At 42.1% G+C, this 14,168-nt stretch overlaps 1 protein-coding gene across 7 annotated transcripts in view; it reads right to left on the bottom strand.

The window, feature by feature from the left end:
* The window catches only part of LOC147629976 (putative homogentisate phytyltransferase 1, chloroplastic), a 57,557-nt gene extending 50,234 nt beyond the window's left edge, over positions 1-7,323 (bottom strand). For 3 of the 7 annotated variants that reach the window (XR_015267772.1, XM_086811527.1, XM_086811525.1), the window contains exons 1-3: positions 6,989-7,323; positions 6,033-6,271; positions 5,617-5,700 (exon numbers count right to left, since the gene is read on the bottom strand). Coding sequence is in view for 6 of the 7 variants with exons in the window: in XM_086811527.1 (XP_086667653.1) it covers positions 5,617-5,700; positions 6,033-6,271; positions 6,989-7,109 (444 nt within the window). In the remaining variant the exon portion in view is untranslated. Of the gene's footprint in view, positions 1-5,616; positions 5,701-5,737; positions 5,876-6,032; positions 6,272-6,988 lie in introns of those variants that run through there. The other 4 variants (XM_086811526.1, XM_086811528.1, XM_086811529.1 and 1 more) reach the window with 4 other exon arrangements.
* Positions 7,324-14,168: the final 6,845 nt, after the last annotated feature.

Here is a 14,168-nt window from a genome sequence, read left to right as displayed (position 1 = left end):
AATGCCTCTCTGCACTCCGATAAGCAATGGTAAACTATCTCTGAAGCTCCTGCACATCTCGGACAAGCTGGGCTACGCCAATGACCTATCTCCACTGGTTGGTGACAAGTCCACCATGTAGAGAAAGCCAAATAAGAGAGGAAATCTGCATTTCCCTGTACAAGTGCCACAACCTCTACCAAAAAGCTCCTTGAATGTCACGGGTGATCCCATAAGCCTCCCAATGCAATCTAGAAGTAGGGACTCTCTGGATTTGTCCCATAGCCAAGTGTCTAGCGTTCCGCACAATGTAGCTGAAGAAGGGTATGCTTTTCATGGGGTTAAAAGCATCCCTCCACTCCCACTCACCGGGGTCCCAATGCAAGTATCTACTAGGACACCCATCATATAATCAGAGGCTCCAAGAGTCCATAGTCATCCCTTGAATTGGATCAATACAGATGTGCTTTCCTACCCAGCCCATTACTCTCACCGGCCGGATCACCAAACCCTCAATGATATCCTACTCAAGACTTCTCTCAAAGAGCCATCTATCCTCAATGGAGTAGAAGACCGGTACATCATCCTCACCCAAAGTGCCAAGGCACATGACCTAAATAGGTACCCCTAATCATGAGAATACCCCAAACCATAAGTGATGAGGCCCTTCCACGAAGTTCCTTGTGATCCAGTGGTTAGGTATGGCTACATTCATCTGCGTAATCCTTCGACTAGCGCCTCTCAAGTGCTGGGTGGAGAGCATTCTCTCATCCTCCGTGAGACTCATGAGCCTCTTCCAATCCAACGTTGAGGGGAGAAGAGATGCCCAAGCAGCCCATTGGATATGCGTGGCTGCTCCAAGAAGTCTAACAAATTTATCCAAGATCAAGTTATTCCACACAATGGACTGCTTGTAAGCCTCCTCAACTAACCGTGGAGGAATATGAACCAAGAAGCTCCTCCTACAATCCCAACTCGCAGAAGAGATCTCACCAAGGGCGAAGTGGGTGCTCGGTGCTCTGCATCTGAGAAGATAAAACTGTCACAAGTGCGCAGTGGAAAGCGTGAGACATAGGCACAGAGAGAGACATGTGAATAATGGATGGCCAACCCTACAACCAAGGGCCTGAACATGAGGGAAAAATATGGTGCTACTCGGGATAAATGCAGGCGCCCCTGATACACAACTTGGGCACACTACTAGGAGATGAATAATGCTAACACCCCCTCTCAGATCCTGGGAGAGAAACCGGTCCAAGGAGCTGGAAAAGGAAACCTCCAAAGCAAGTCGAGAAGTCGATCTGCTCCCGCCTCTGCCACTTACTCCAAGAAACTGCTCCCGATCCAGAAGTCCAACAAAATCCAAAAAATGAACCACCAGATGTCCATATCTCCAACCCAATCTGTATACAGTATCACACCAGTCCACACAATGTGCTCCCTCTTCAGCCCAAGAAAGGATGTCGTCTAACTCACCTCCAAAAAAATCTACTCCTTAGAGAACACCGCCAAAATGTCTCCCTGTTGGCAACCCTTTAGACACCCTAGAGGCCCACATTGTCTACATCAGCCCTGGTACTCAAGCCTCCAACTCTGAGCTTGTTGAGCACCAATCTCCAGATACAAGGTTTCCGAGTCTCCATGTATCCCTCAGTCCAAGAATGCCTCTTTGTCCTACTAACACTCCAAGTGGAAGAAGCATACCTCCAGCACTGTAGCTGACAATCGTGCTAGCACCTAACCTTTAAAACCTGTATCCATAACTCGCCGTCACGTGATGGGACTACTACTCACACACCCCTATGAGTCACCCAATCACATGGCAACACCCCCTGAGCTCCTTGGTGTTAACTATGGCACTGAGCTCAAGAAAGCTCTCTTGCCAAAACCTGACACCCCCAGCTGCTGGCAAGCTCCCAACCAACTAGTCGCGTGTCCTTGTGGAACCAAACATCCACAACTCATCATATCCCAAAGCACAATCTAATGTAAATCATCTGCTCCAAACTGCTCCTCCACTGGTACCTACCAGTACCCAATGAACCTGTACACCTATCATGCATCATGTTCCCATCCTAGAACTGAGCAAGTACCTGTGAACCTCAACAACAGCTCTCATCACCAAGTGACCTAGCCTACCTTTGCATGAATGCCGATATCAACACCAAGCTCCCAAATCAATGCTCATCCTAGGGATGAAAACTCCTGTGCCTGTACCCTGTAATCCAGAAGGCCATCTGCCTAGGGAATAGGAGTGGCTCACCTTGCCAAGTAACCACATCCCCCTCTCAAGGTGAACACCCTGAGAACCTAAAGGAAACACCTCTACACAAGCAAAACTATGCTGAACTAGCACAAACTCATAGACCCCCTCTGCTGTCGAGAAAGGACTGTCTGTCTTCCACACACCTCTTGAGGATGTGAATCCAAGTGTGCACCCATGAGTCTGAAAACTCTAACAAAGCAAAGATTGGCCGAGCAAGGGCTCAAGGCCATGTGGGAAGGCACCATTCCTGGAAAAGAACACCCGCCTCCACTGCCTCCAAAAACGCAGATGAGATAATGCAAAAAACGCTGCTGTAACCAGCCGGCAGCATGTGTACCAAGAAGAAGAGAGGGAAGAGGAAAATACAGCACCTTCAGCACCTCCTCTGGGGGAAAACGCAGCCATGCTGCCCAGCACCTCCTCTGGAGAAAAAAACCGCAGCCAAGCGGCCCAGCGGAAAGCATGAGACATAGGCACAGAGAGAAAGAAAACGAATCTACATAATGATGAAGAAGCAATGATACAAACAGCCCTGTGTAAGGGGTGGTCCCCATAAGTGAGAGCATGATGAGCAACTCCCCTGAGGGAGGACCCGGAAGCCCCTGTCAAGATGTCTACAAGTGAATAAGCGCATGGCCATATATAGCCCCTACTGGAGCTGGCCGACTGGCTCTAGAAAAAAGACCCACGACTGGACAAGATGTCTACAAGTGAATAAGCACATGGCCATATATAGCCCCTACTGGAGCTGGCCGACTGGCTCTAGAAAAAAGACCCACGACTGGACAAAATAAACATGTGAATAATGAGTGGCCAACCCTACAACCAAGGGCCTGAACATGAGGGAAAAATATGGTGCTACCCGGGATAAATATGGGCACCCTTGATACACAACTTGGGCACACTACCAGGAGATGAATAATGCTAACAAAAACGTGGGGCTGTAAATCCAATCACCTCCCCTAATTGGAATTCACCTCATAATCTACTGCAAAAGAAAGTCCTTCCAAAACTCAATGCTGGGAAGAGATCCTCTTGACTACTAGCTTACAAAGTTACACTACACCTCCGGGTCAATGATGTTCAATCCTAGGCACAATAACGGTATCCCAAGCCACTCTTGCCTTGGTGTATCCCATCTAATCCTGACCAAAGGAAATTCCGTGGGCCTCCCTATACATGCATGAGACCCCTCTAATCCACTCTTGGGAGAAACCCATCCGTGCCATCGTGCCTTCCAAGAAGTCCCAATCCACTCTGTCATAAGCTTTTTCAAAGTCTAGCAAAAGAATGGCAAGGGGTTGTTGGCTAGACTTAGCCCACTCCACAACTTCCCAAAATGAAAAGATGTTATCAAAAACACTCCTTCCTTGGAGGAAACCATTATATGTATCATGAATCTCTCTCTCAAGAACAGGCTGAAGCCTCATACTTACTGCCTTCACTAAGATTTTGTAAGTTGAACCAAGCATAGTAATGGACCTCCACCAACCAATAGTGGTCTTGTCCCAACCTTTTGGGACAAGGTGGATAAGACCCTCCGTGATAAAAAGGGGGCATCATACCAATACACCAAATCTCCCATAGAGCAATGGGTACATCATCACCAATGTAATCCCAAAATTGCAAGAAGTAGGATGAAGGGAGGCCATCATCCCGTGGGCATTTGCCTTTCAAAAGGGGCGTGCAAAGCATGTCTTAGCTCATCCTTCGAAAAGGGGGCATCCAAAGAGGCACACAAATCATCTGTAATAAGCCTAGGCATGCACTCCCAAGCTATTTGTTGTGCAACATCTCTATCCAAAGAGCAAGGTCTAAAAAAAATCAAAGGCAATACTCCTCACCGCAAATAAGATGGGGCTTGATTCTAGATGAATGGGCTAGTACTAGCTCTGATACCATGTTAAAAACCATCCTAAGGAGGATCAAACACTAGCTCCATTGCATAGTTGAATAGAAATGAAGAAGATGAAGTTAAGCTACTAATCAAGAAGTAATTAGCATAATGATGAGCATAATGACAACATAAGTGAGGGGCAAATAAAATGTGTTGATTTCAATAGATGAGAGCCTCTTTATATAGGCTGAAGTACATGAGGATTAAGCTCAAGATTAGGTGTTAATCATCATCTAAATCATCTCCACCTTCCCTCCTAGATTCAAGCACCTAAAAGTGACCACCAACCCTAGAATCTTGCTAATCACACCAATGCTACCTAATCAAGAGATCACGACCCCTTTGGCTGATGTTGAGCTCCTAAATGACTCTTTTACATCATGGTAAGGTTGCATAATAACCTTTGTATCCATTTGCCCATAATCTATGACTTTAGTGCATAGTGCTAGTTACAAGGTATGTGCCCTACACATCATTTTAGTGAAGGTGTTTGCCATATTTTTTAACATAGGGGTCGTAGGAGGCGGCGCAAACACGCTCCCCAAGCAACACAGCCCATTGCTCCGCCTCGGCCAGCCTTTCGCCAGAAGTGGTGGGCCGTCTCTCACGGCTGCCCCCAAGTGGGAACACTAGGGCACAAGATGAGGCCCTTCCCAAAGACAATGTACACACTGATGATGTGTTGGGTCATAGTGATGCTTTCACACAGTCATCTTCATAGAAGAATGTTGCGTCGGGGCAGAATGACTATGTTGAGTCCTCCTTGCTTGGGATGGACAATATGCAGGATGCACTTGGTATGAATGCATAGGATATGTCATATTATGAGGCTTTGCAAGATGTGCAGCAGAATTTTTGTCCCGGTGTCCCGCAAGGCACCCATGCATCGGGCACATATGGATAAATTGCGCAGAGTCCAGGACAGAGTGAACATGCTGACATTGGACTTTGCTCCAAGGATTGCCCGACTAGCTTTTATTTGAGGTCAGCTGTGTTAAGGAGGCAAGGGGTTCAATACTCTTGGATGTGACTCTGTCATGAAACCATGGGTACATCTTGTGTAATAACCCCTTTAGAACATGTGCAATTGCGGTAACTGAGGTCAAAGGATGTCTGGCATGTGGTCATTGAGGACCAAGTTTGGGTCTTGGAGCTCTGATCACAGGTGCACAGCATGAGGGCTCGAAAATGGTCAGCCGCGGGGCTCAACAAGTTCAGCAATCATCATGTGTACACCCCCGAACTAGGGATGTGGAGGCCTGTGGCACAAGCCATCAAACTCGCATCACTGCATGAAACCTCTCACGAAAAAGTACTGCCCAAATTATTGTGGCACACACCCTCAGAAATGCTAGCATTTACTACAGCATGGGATGTCTTTACCATGCAGGAAATCGGATCTGCTTAAAGACAACAAAAATAGACAGCACTCACTCCATAACATAACAGAGCCAGACGATTAAAATAGCCTCACCTGAATTAATCCAATCGCAAAATGTGAGGAGAAATCTGCAGAGCTTTGAATAGCCAGCAGAGAAATGGAAACAATACCTACAACCTGCACCAGAACAGAAGAAGGGACAAAGATGCAGTACCTCAGCCATTGCACACTTCAATGGCCTACACACATATCAATATAAGACCATTCTCTGCACTACCACTATGCACTCATGTGGAGGTCAAAAATCTTCATGCACCCTGCCAAACAGATGGCTTCCATTTTCTAGAGCCAAGCTGTAGTGAGATTGTCAGAAGAAGAAACTATCTAAGAACATCTGCACCATCCTTTTAAAAAGAGAAGCCCTCAAAGAATGGCATGTTAATCAAAGACATGTGAATTTACTATCATCTGGTGAAACCCCTTCTTAGATACTTCAAATCGATGCTTACAGTGCCAATTACAGTGTGAGGCCTTGTAAAACGATAGAAAGCATCCATCCAGCTTGGAAAGTCTGCTGCGATATTATCAATAGCTGCTGGAACAGACCCCGCCGATGGCCCTTGATCGTCATTGACTGGTCTTGCAGTAGCCTGTGAGGTGAGGAGCCTACCATGATGTCCTTTACACTGCCATTGAACCTTGTTGGTAAAGATGTGATGCTTACCCGCCTTCAAGTACCAAAACCCTGCTGCCCTTTCAAACAAGGAATGTCCGTGAGAAATACTTTTTAGAAAAAAGGGTACTTGGATTGGCTTGAAGCTCATGAAGAGACAATGCTTCCAAGCTTTAATGTAGCAAATTAACTAGACTGAAAATTGCACCACTAAGCGGCCCTCACATGGGCTTCGCAGGAAGAGATTCCCCTGGCTCGTATGGCCAATGAGGAAACCAGAAAAGACTCCTCACCTTCGAGGTGGTTCAAACCAAGCTATGTGCAGCATGGACTAGATGGACACAGTGTTCCATGTGGCTGGAACCAAAATACATGCAGCATGGACTGAGTGGACACACAGTGCCAGGCGTATGTAGCATTACCTGGGTCCTGGAGGGAGTCTGTGAAGTAGGTGGCAGTACCTGGGTCCTGAATGGAATCTGTGGAGTGGGAATTGATCTCTCATTGACAGAGTTCCATGTCGCTGAAATAAAACTATGTGCATAATGGCCTGGGCGGATGCACGGGGTTCCATGTGGCTGCTGGCTGCAGCATAGCATGGACTGGACTGACTCTGAATGCAATAGGATGAAGCAGGCCATCATAGTCGATTATTCCTTCAGAAAAACAGTTCCTCCCTAGTTGCAATGCATGGAGTTTGCAAACATGCACATGCGCGTTGAGTAAAACTGAGCCGCTAGGAACGTGAACATCAATGCATGCAAAGAGAAAAAGAACTTCGTCTGTAAGTACCTTGAGGTCGTGCAGAGCTTCGGCCCAGCCACGGCGAGCTGCCCGCAGGAGAAGTGCGTCCGGGCGATCGATGGCGAGCCTGCACCACAGAGAAGCAGCTGGCAGATCGCAGAAGCTCCATGGAAAGGGAGACGCCACAAAGAGGAGAGGCAAAAAAATTTCAGAGAGATGGCGCCATGCTACTACTGAGAGGAAGCTATGGCGACGGGGCGAAAGGAGAAGAGCGAGAGCCAGCAACATGCAGAGGTTGAGGCTACATTAGGCGGCCATCGTTTCCGCCATGGCCAGAGCTTAAAAAGAGGGGCCTATCGTTGCAACCACGTGTTTGACATGTCCGAACGCCACGTCAGCCTCCGACACCATATGGAATTTTGGAAAACTCACAAAGGGTGTGACTGTAATTTCCTAGCCATTTAAAGGGTCAAAATTTTTGAAATAAACCGTTTGGTCGTCCTTTTTTCACTGGTTAGAAAAAAAGTTTATTTCTTACACTCGCCAGATGACTCTAACCCGTTTCTGGCTAATTTGAACACTATATTTTCACCAACCATTTTCCTTCAAAATTCCACTAGTTAGAAAAAAAGTTTATTTCTGACACTTGCCAGTCTTACCCGTTTCTGGGTAATTTGAACACTATATTTTCACCAACCATTTTCCTTCACTTGCCAGTCTTACCCGTTTCTGTGTAATTTGAACACTATATTTTCACCAACCATTTTCCTTCAAAATCTGCAAAACTACGTGTTCTCTTACTAGTCATTAGTTTCAAGGCAAGTGAAAATTTTCCACAGCTTTTTCCCAACCGTGACAAGTGGGGGTGCCTGTCAAAAGGCAAGCCTAGCCCACAAGGCTTCATCCCCACCCACCACGACATGCCATCAACATATTACAACTAGAAATGTCATTAGGGTTTTTCTCTTATACTCAACATAAACACAAAAAGAAGAGTGAAGAAGAAGAAGAGCTAGTAGGTCTTTGAGTTTTCCCCTTGTACACAACACCACAAGCACAAAAAAGAACCAAAAAAAGAAGAAGAAGAAGAAGAAGAAGGCACTCTTCTCCTCCTCCTTCTTCAGATACATGAAACCCTATGTCTTTCACATAGTTCCTTCCCAACTGTGACTAATACACTAAAGGACTATTCTTTTCCTAACACCCCAAGTTGCACTAGAACTACATGAAATGGACGGCTATAGAGGTTCTTGCCAATTATGACAACTGGAGTGCCTGTCAAAAGGCAAGCGTAGCCCACAAGGCCACAACATATTATAACTAGAAACATCATTAGAGTTTTTCTCTTGTACTTAACATAAACACAAAAAGAAGAGTGAAGAAGAAGAGGAGCTTGTAGAGACACTTTGTCTTCGAGTTTTCCTCTTGTACAAAACACAAATACAAAAAGGAAAGTGAAGTGAAGAACAAAAAGAAGAAGAAGGAGACACGTTTCTGTTATGAGAGGTTGACATGAACCCATAGAATAAATAATTATTCAAGACACAATATTGGGTCCAATTTTCCCCACACAAGAGTGAGACCATGCTTCCTCTTGGTGTACTTAAATATATTTCTTGAGATAGCTTTTGGGGCTCAAAATAGTGTGCCTTACAAATGTGTCTACTTCTTCAAGAATAGCTTGTTTCAAAAGTAGCTTGCTTTAAAAATAGCTTTCTTGAGCATGCAAGCTAAACTTCCTAAAAAATAGATGTGAGTCTAAAACCATATAAAAGTGTACATATCTTGAAAAATCAAATATGCACAAGGGAACTTTCACATTTCCCAAATAATATATACATTGCTAATAAATATGAATGGTGCCCAAAATAAATTAATGGCGTTTGTTGTCACAAAATCGAATATTATTTATTCAAAATCGGTCATTCCTAACCATCACCAGCTCGCCTCCATTATCCAGTCCAATGATGTACACTTGCATCAAATAAGCCAATCAATTAATAAATTAATTGATTAAAAATATATATAACCATACAAAATTTCATATCATCAAGACGATGCAACCAATACTCCCACGTATGTACGGATTCACCCGTGTATGCATAAAGTATGTTAGGATCATCCAGATTTAGAAAGGCATCCCAATCTAAACCCGTCTAAGAGAATTCATAAAAGTGGAAAACATGGAAACATATATTCCGTGAATTAACTTCTCATAACATACCCCGGGGGTGGCAACTGTCCTCAGTCATCACAAAATCATAAATAATCATCATGGACTAGTATCACTATAAGACGCAATCAAGGATGGATAGGCGCCGAGAGCATAATCGGGTAGCCATTAAGAATTTTTAATAGGGTGTCCTTTATACTTGTTGTTTAAATAAGTAACAAAAAAGGTTAACAATACAAAAATATATTCGACAAAGGAATGGCAAAGTATTATAAATTAGTTTGTTGCTAGAGTTAAATTAGAATACAAAGCTGGAGCGAAAAGTTATCATCTCCTATGTGTTATGGGAGACAAACAAGGGTGTGATTCTATAATCCTCTAAAGACATGTGTTTCCATCATGACAAACATCTTTTCATAAAGTACAAGGGAGTAAAGGAAACGTAGATGAGAGAGAAAGTGTTTACGACATATGGTGGTATCGTCTTCAATTCTATACCGACGAATAATTCCCTATTCTTCCATGAGTTGAAAAAATTGAATATTAGGTGGTAACGTGTGACTGTTGCCTATGGGGATCATGAGACAAAACATGATTCGTAGTTGTTCATCCAAGTCTTTGACCATTTCGTCCACTTGTTTATCATGGAAGATGTAGAGTAACGCTTGGAATAGATGTGTATTGCGTGTAGATATATATGTGAGGTGTAGACATTCGGCCATGAGTTGTAGGAGCTTGGATGGTTGTCGCGTGGATTTTTGAGGAGTTGGATTAGTCATTGTTGTGAAAGGTATGAATTATTTTGGCAAAAAGAAAGTCAAAAATATGTTAGTCATAAAAGAAATATGAAATAATGTTACTTTGATTTTATTTGGCACGTGTAAGTTATCAAGAACATATCCAATTTACCATGGAAATTTTGAAATTTTTTAAGGAATCGATTGAGTATTTTTGTGGATTTTTTGGGAAATTCTAAAAAATAGGGATATTTGGGTAAAAGAATGAGCTATGGAAGGATAAAATTAGATTTGGAATTATGGAAATTCTAGGAATTGGAAAAACCTACAGGGTTTTGTCTAAAGGGATGAGAGCAGAGAATAATTTTTTTTGGGAATTTCGAAGAGGCTTGAAAGGTTTAAAGGAAAGCTTTTATGGGCTTTTAAAACATTAAAGCTTTAATAGCTTTTAAAAACTTTAAACTTATAAAGCTTTTAAGCTTTTATTAACTAGGAAAGCTTTAACGGTCAAAATCGTGTAGCGTGCACATGAAAAAAGAAACTAATTTAGGATTAAAAAAGATCGTTGTGCGACGTCGTTGGAGGTAGGGTGAAGGTGAATTTCAACCAGAGATCAAAGCAAGAGTGGATTTGGAGCCTCTGGGAGAATTTCATCTGTGTTGGAGGCCAATCGGGAAGAGGGTTTGAAATCAAAAAACACACTTTGAGCTTTCGGGTTGTTTTAAAAATGGACAAGTGGTTTTCCACCTTGTAGAGACTCTTTGGTAAAAGATATATGGGTTTTCGTTACCTAATGGACAAAAGAATGCTTTTCTTTAAAACCATAATCTCTCTATGCTTTGTAATTGAAAAATTACCTTTGGTCAAGCTCTTTCATTTCTTTGTCCACTAGCTCTTCATCACTTTCAATTAGTTGCAATTACTCTTGGCTCTGATACAAGTGTTTGTGGGAGGTTGGCATGAACCTAAATTAGTGATTGCAACAATATAAAATAACAAGAACAAATAGAATAAACAATTACTCAAGACACAATATAGGGTCCAATTTGCCCCCACACAAGAGTGAGCCCACGCTTCCTCTTGGTATACTTAAATATATTTCTTAAGATGGATTTTGGGGCTCAAAATATTGTGCTTTACAAATATGTCGACTTCTTCAAAATAGCTTGTTTCAAAAGTAGTTTTCTTAAGCGTGCAAGCTAAACTTCTTTAAAAATAGACGCAAGTCTAAAACCATATAAAAGTGTACATATCTTTAAAAATCAAATATGCACAAGGGATCTTTCACATGTTCCAAATAATATATACATTGCTAATAAATATGAATGGCACCCAAAATAAATTAATTGTGCTTGTTGTCACAAAATCGAATATTATTTATCGACATTCAAAATCGGTCATCTCAAGATATTCTTGACCCATTACCAACTCGCCTCCATTATCCAGTTCAATGATCTACACTTGCATCAACTAATCCAATCAATTAATTAATTAATTGATCAAAAATATAAACAACCATATGAAACTTCATATCATCAAGACGATGCAACCAATACTCCCACGCATGTATGGATTCACCTGTGTACATGTAAAAAAGGTGTGATCGCTTGGATTTAGAAAGGTGTGATCGCCTGGATTTAGAAAGGTGTCCTAATCTAAACATGTCTAGGAGAATTCATAAAAGTGAAAAACGTGAAAATATATATATTCCATGGATTAACTCCAATCCATAAATAATAGAAACCATAGGAATATATAGTCCATGAATTAACTCCTCATAACAACTTCTCATCCTTCTTCTTCAGATGCACAAAACCCTATGTCTTTCACACACTACTAGAAAGGAGGTACCATTCTTCCTCTTCTTCACATATAAATAGACCTCTACTCTTATGTATAAAGGAGGGCACATTTCTTCCTTTTCTTCACACAAAAATATGCCTCTACTCTTATGTATAAAGATTATGACTCCACTCGATTAAATTAACCTTGGTGTGTATGCATGTTTCATACTATAACCACCCTATGTGAGGAAGACCTTACCCTCAACCTCCATCCTTCAATTTATGTCCCTGATGTATGTCAAAAGTTGCATCCTGGCATAGTCTTATAAAGTACACCTTTTTTATGAGGCTTTACACACTTTCCCTACCCACCATGGAGTTTTAGGAAAAAATCTCACTTTTTTGGGCCCCCCCCCCCCTTTCAAGCTCTTGGAGACCCACCCATCTCCACCATTGAAATGCATAATAAATAAGACTTTCAAAATAATAATAAATTGACACGCTAATGTGAAATCGAGTTTTAGTCCTTCATTGTTTGCATGCGGCGATTACATGTGATGGAGATCTTTCTCTCTCATTGTGGGGACCTTTGTCTTTTCTTATTACATGTAAATGCATGCGAAATCCCCATGTCGTTCCATGAATATTTGTGTGCATTTGTGGGGACCTTTGTCTTTTCTTATTACGTGTAAATGGATGCAAAATCCCAATGTCATATTCATGAATATTTCTATGCATTTGCAAATAAAAAGTCTACAAGCCACCTCAACTTGATGGGGCACAAGGGCCTTGACTATGATACCCATCATAAGCACTTGGTGCATCACTTTTCTTATTGTGATTCCCACCCAAATAAAGTTTGCCCATGAAAAAATCACACGTGCACAAAGAAGAGTTTTTCATAACTTTTTCAAAACAAATTTTCAATGGAAAAACTTTTGAAGGACACGTTTTTCAATGGAAAAACTTTTGAAGGACACAAGTTTTTCCACAAGAATTGTCACAAATAGCTCCTATTTAATTGTCATGCATAGTTAAAAATCGAATAAATATGCCACAAATAGCTCCTATTTAATTGTCATGCATAGTTAAAAATCGAATAAATATGCCACAAAACCTCAATCTTTTGCTGGGCATACCCCTTTGCAACAAGTCTAGCCTTGTAGCGATCAATGCTACCATCTGCTTTGCGTTTTAACTTGTAAACCCACTTAGTACTAATGGCCTTCTTGCCATGAGGTAGATCTATCAAATACCAGGTGTCATTCTTGAGTATAGAGTTATACTCATCCTATATAGCATGCATCCAATGATCATCATCATGTGCTTCCAAAAAGGAAACAGGTTCCTCCTCATTACATAAAGTAGAAATGAGAACATGATCCACATGAGAATAATCTGCATGATGAGAACCTACATGAGTTCTTCTAGGTAAAGGAGCTGCCAACTTGCTATCCCTCAATGTCTACACAAGCCATTTTGGCATACGCCTAAATTCTTCTATGCTGCTCTCTCCTCATCCACACTACATCCTTAATAATTGCCTCATCAAAAGGTTGATTTACAAGCTGATTTTGCACCTGCAAAGGCTGAATTTCAGCACTTGGTTGAACATTCAATTGCTCTATATATAGCTTCCCTCCATTAAACAAAAGTAGGAACGAATCAAACATGTCCTGTGAGCATACATTTTGCTGTTTTTTGCATGAAAGCATGGGTTGAACTGAGTTTTCGACAAAAAACAACATCTCTACTAAAATCCGCTTTGAGACCAGATGGTAGAGTTTATATCCCTTGATTTTTGAACTGTATCCCACAAATATGCATTTAACTGCCTTATCACCATCAACCCTACTGCATTGTTGCTCATGCACAAGAGCATAAGCAAGATAACCAAAAACACGCAAATGAGCCACAGAAGGCTTTCTGCCATGCCAAGCTTCATAAGGAGTTTTAGACTGCAAGGCCTTGGTAGGGCATTTGTTCAACACATAGTTTGCGCACATAGTTGCCTCTAACCAAAAACCATAGTTTGCGCACATAGTTGCCTCTAACCAAAAACCATGAGGTAAATCTTGGGCTTTCACCATACATGGTGCCATCTCCACGAGAGATATGTTCCTCGGCCACACCATTTTGCTAAGGTGTGTATGGCACTGTACATTGATGCCTTATGCCTTTTTCAGCCATATATGCATGAAATTCCTTGGACATATACTCCCCTCCTCGATCTGAATGAAGGGTGCCAACTTTACATTCACATGCATTTTCAGCCATGGATACGAAGTGCTTAAAGCACATAAAAACCTCTGACTTCTGCTTTAATGGATACACCCAACTATATCTAGAGTAATCATCAATAAAAGTGATGAAGTAGAGATATCCCCCAATAGATGGTGCCCTCATAGGATCCATCCTTTTGGAAATGATGCCCGATGCATTTTACCAAGAATACACCCCTCACATACATGTCTAGTAGGGGTCTCAAGAGTTGGCAACGCAGACACCATATCATGCCTTTGAAGCCATAACAA

Source organism: Cibotium barometz, chromosome 17 (assembly GCF_041138505.1).
Source record: "Cibotium barometz isolate CiBa-2024 chromosome 17, ASM4113850v1, whole genome shotgun sequence".
In the NCBI taxonomy this organism is placed as follows: domain Eukaryota; kingdom Viridiplantae; phylum Streptophyta; class Polypodiopsida; order Cyatheales; family Cibotiaceae; genus Cibotium; species Cibotium barometz.
Note: the sequence above shows the minus strand (reverse complement) of the source record. Positions and strands in the feature narration are given on the sequence as shown.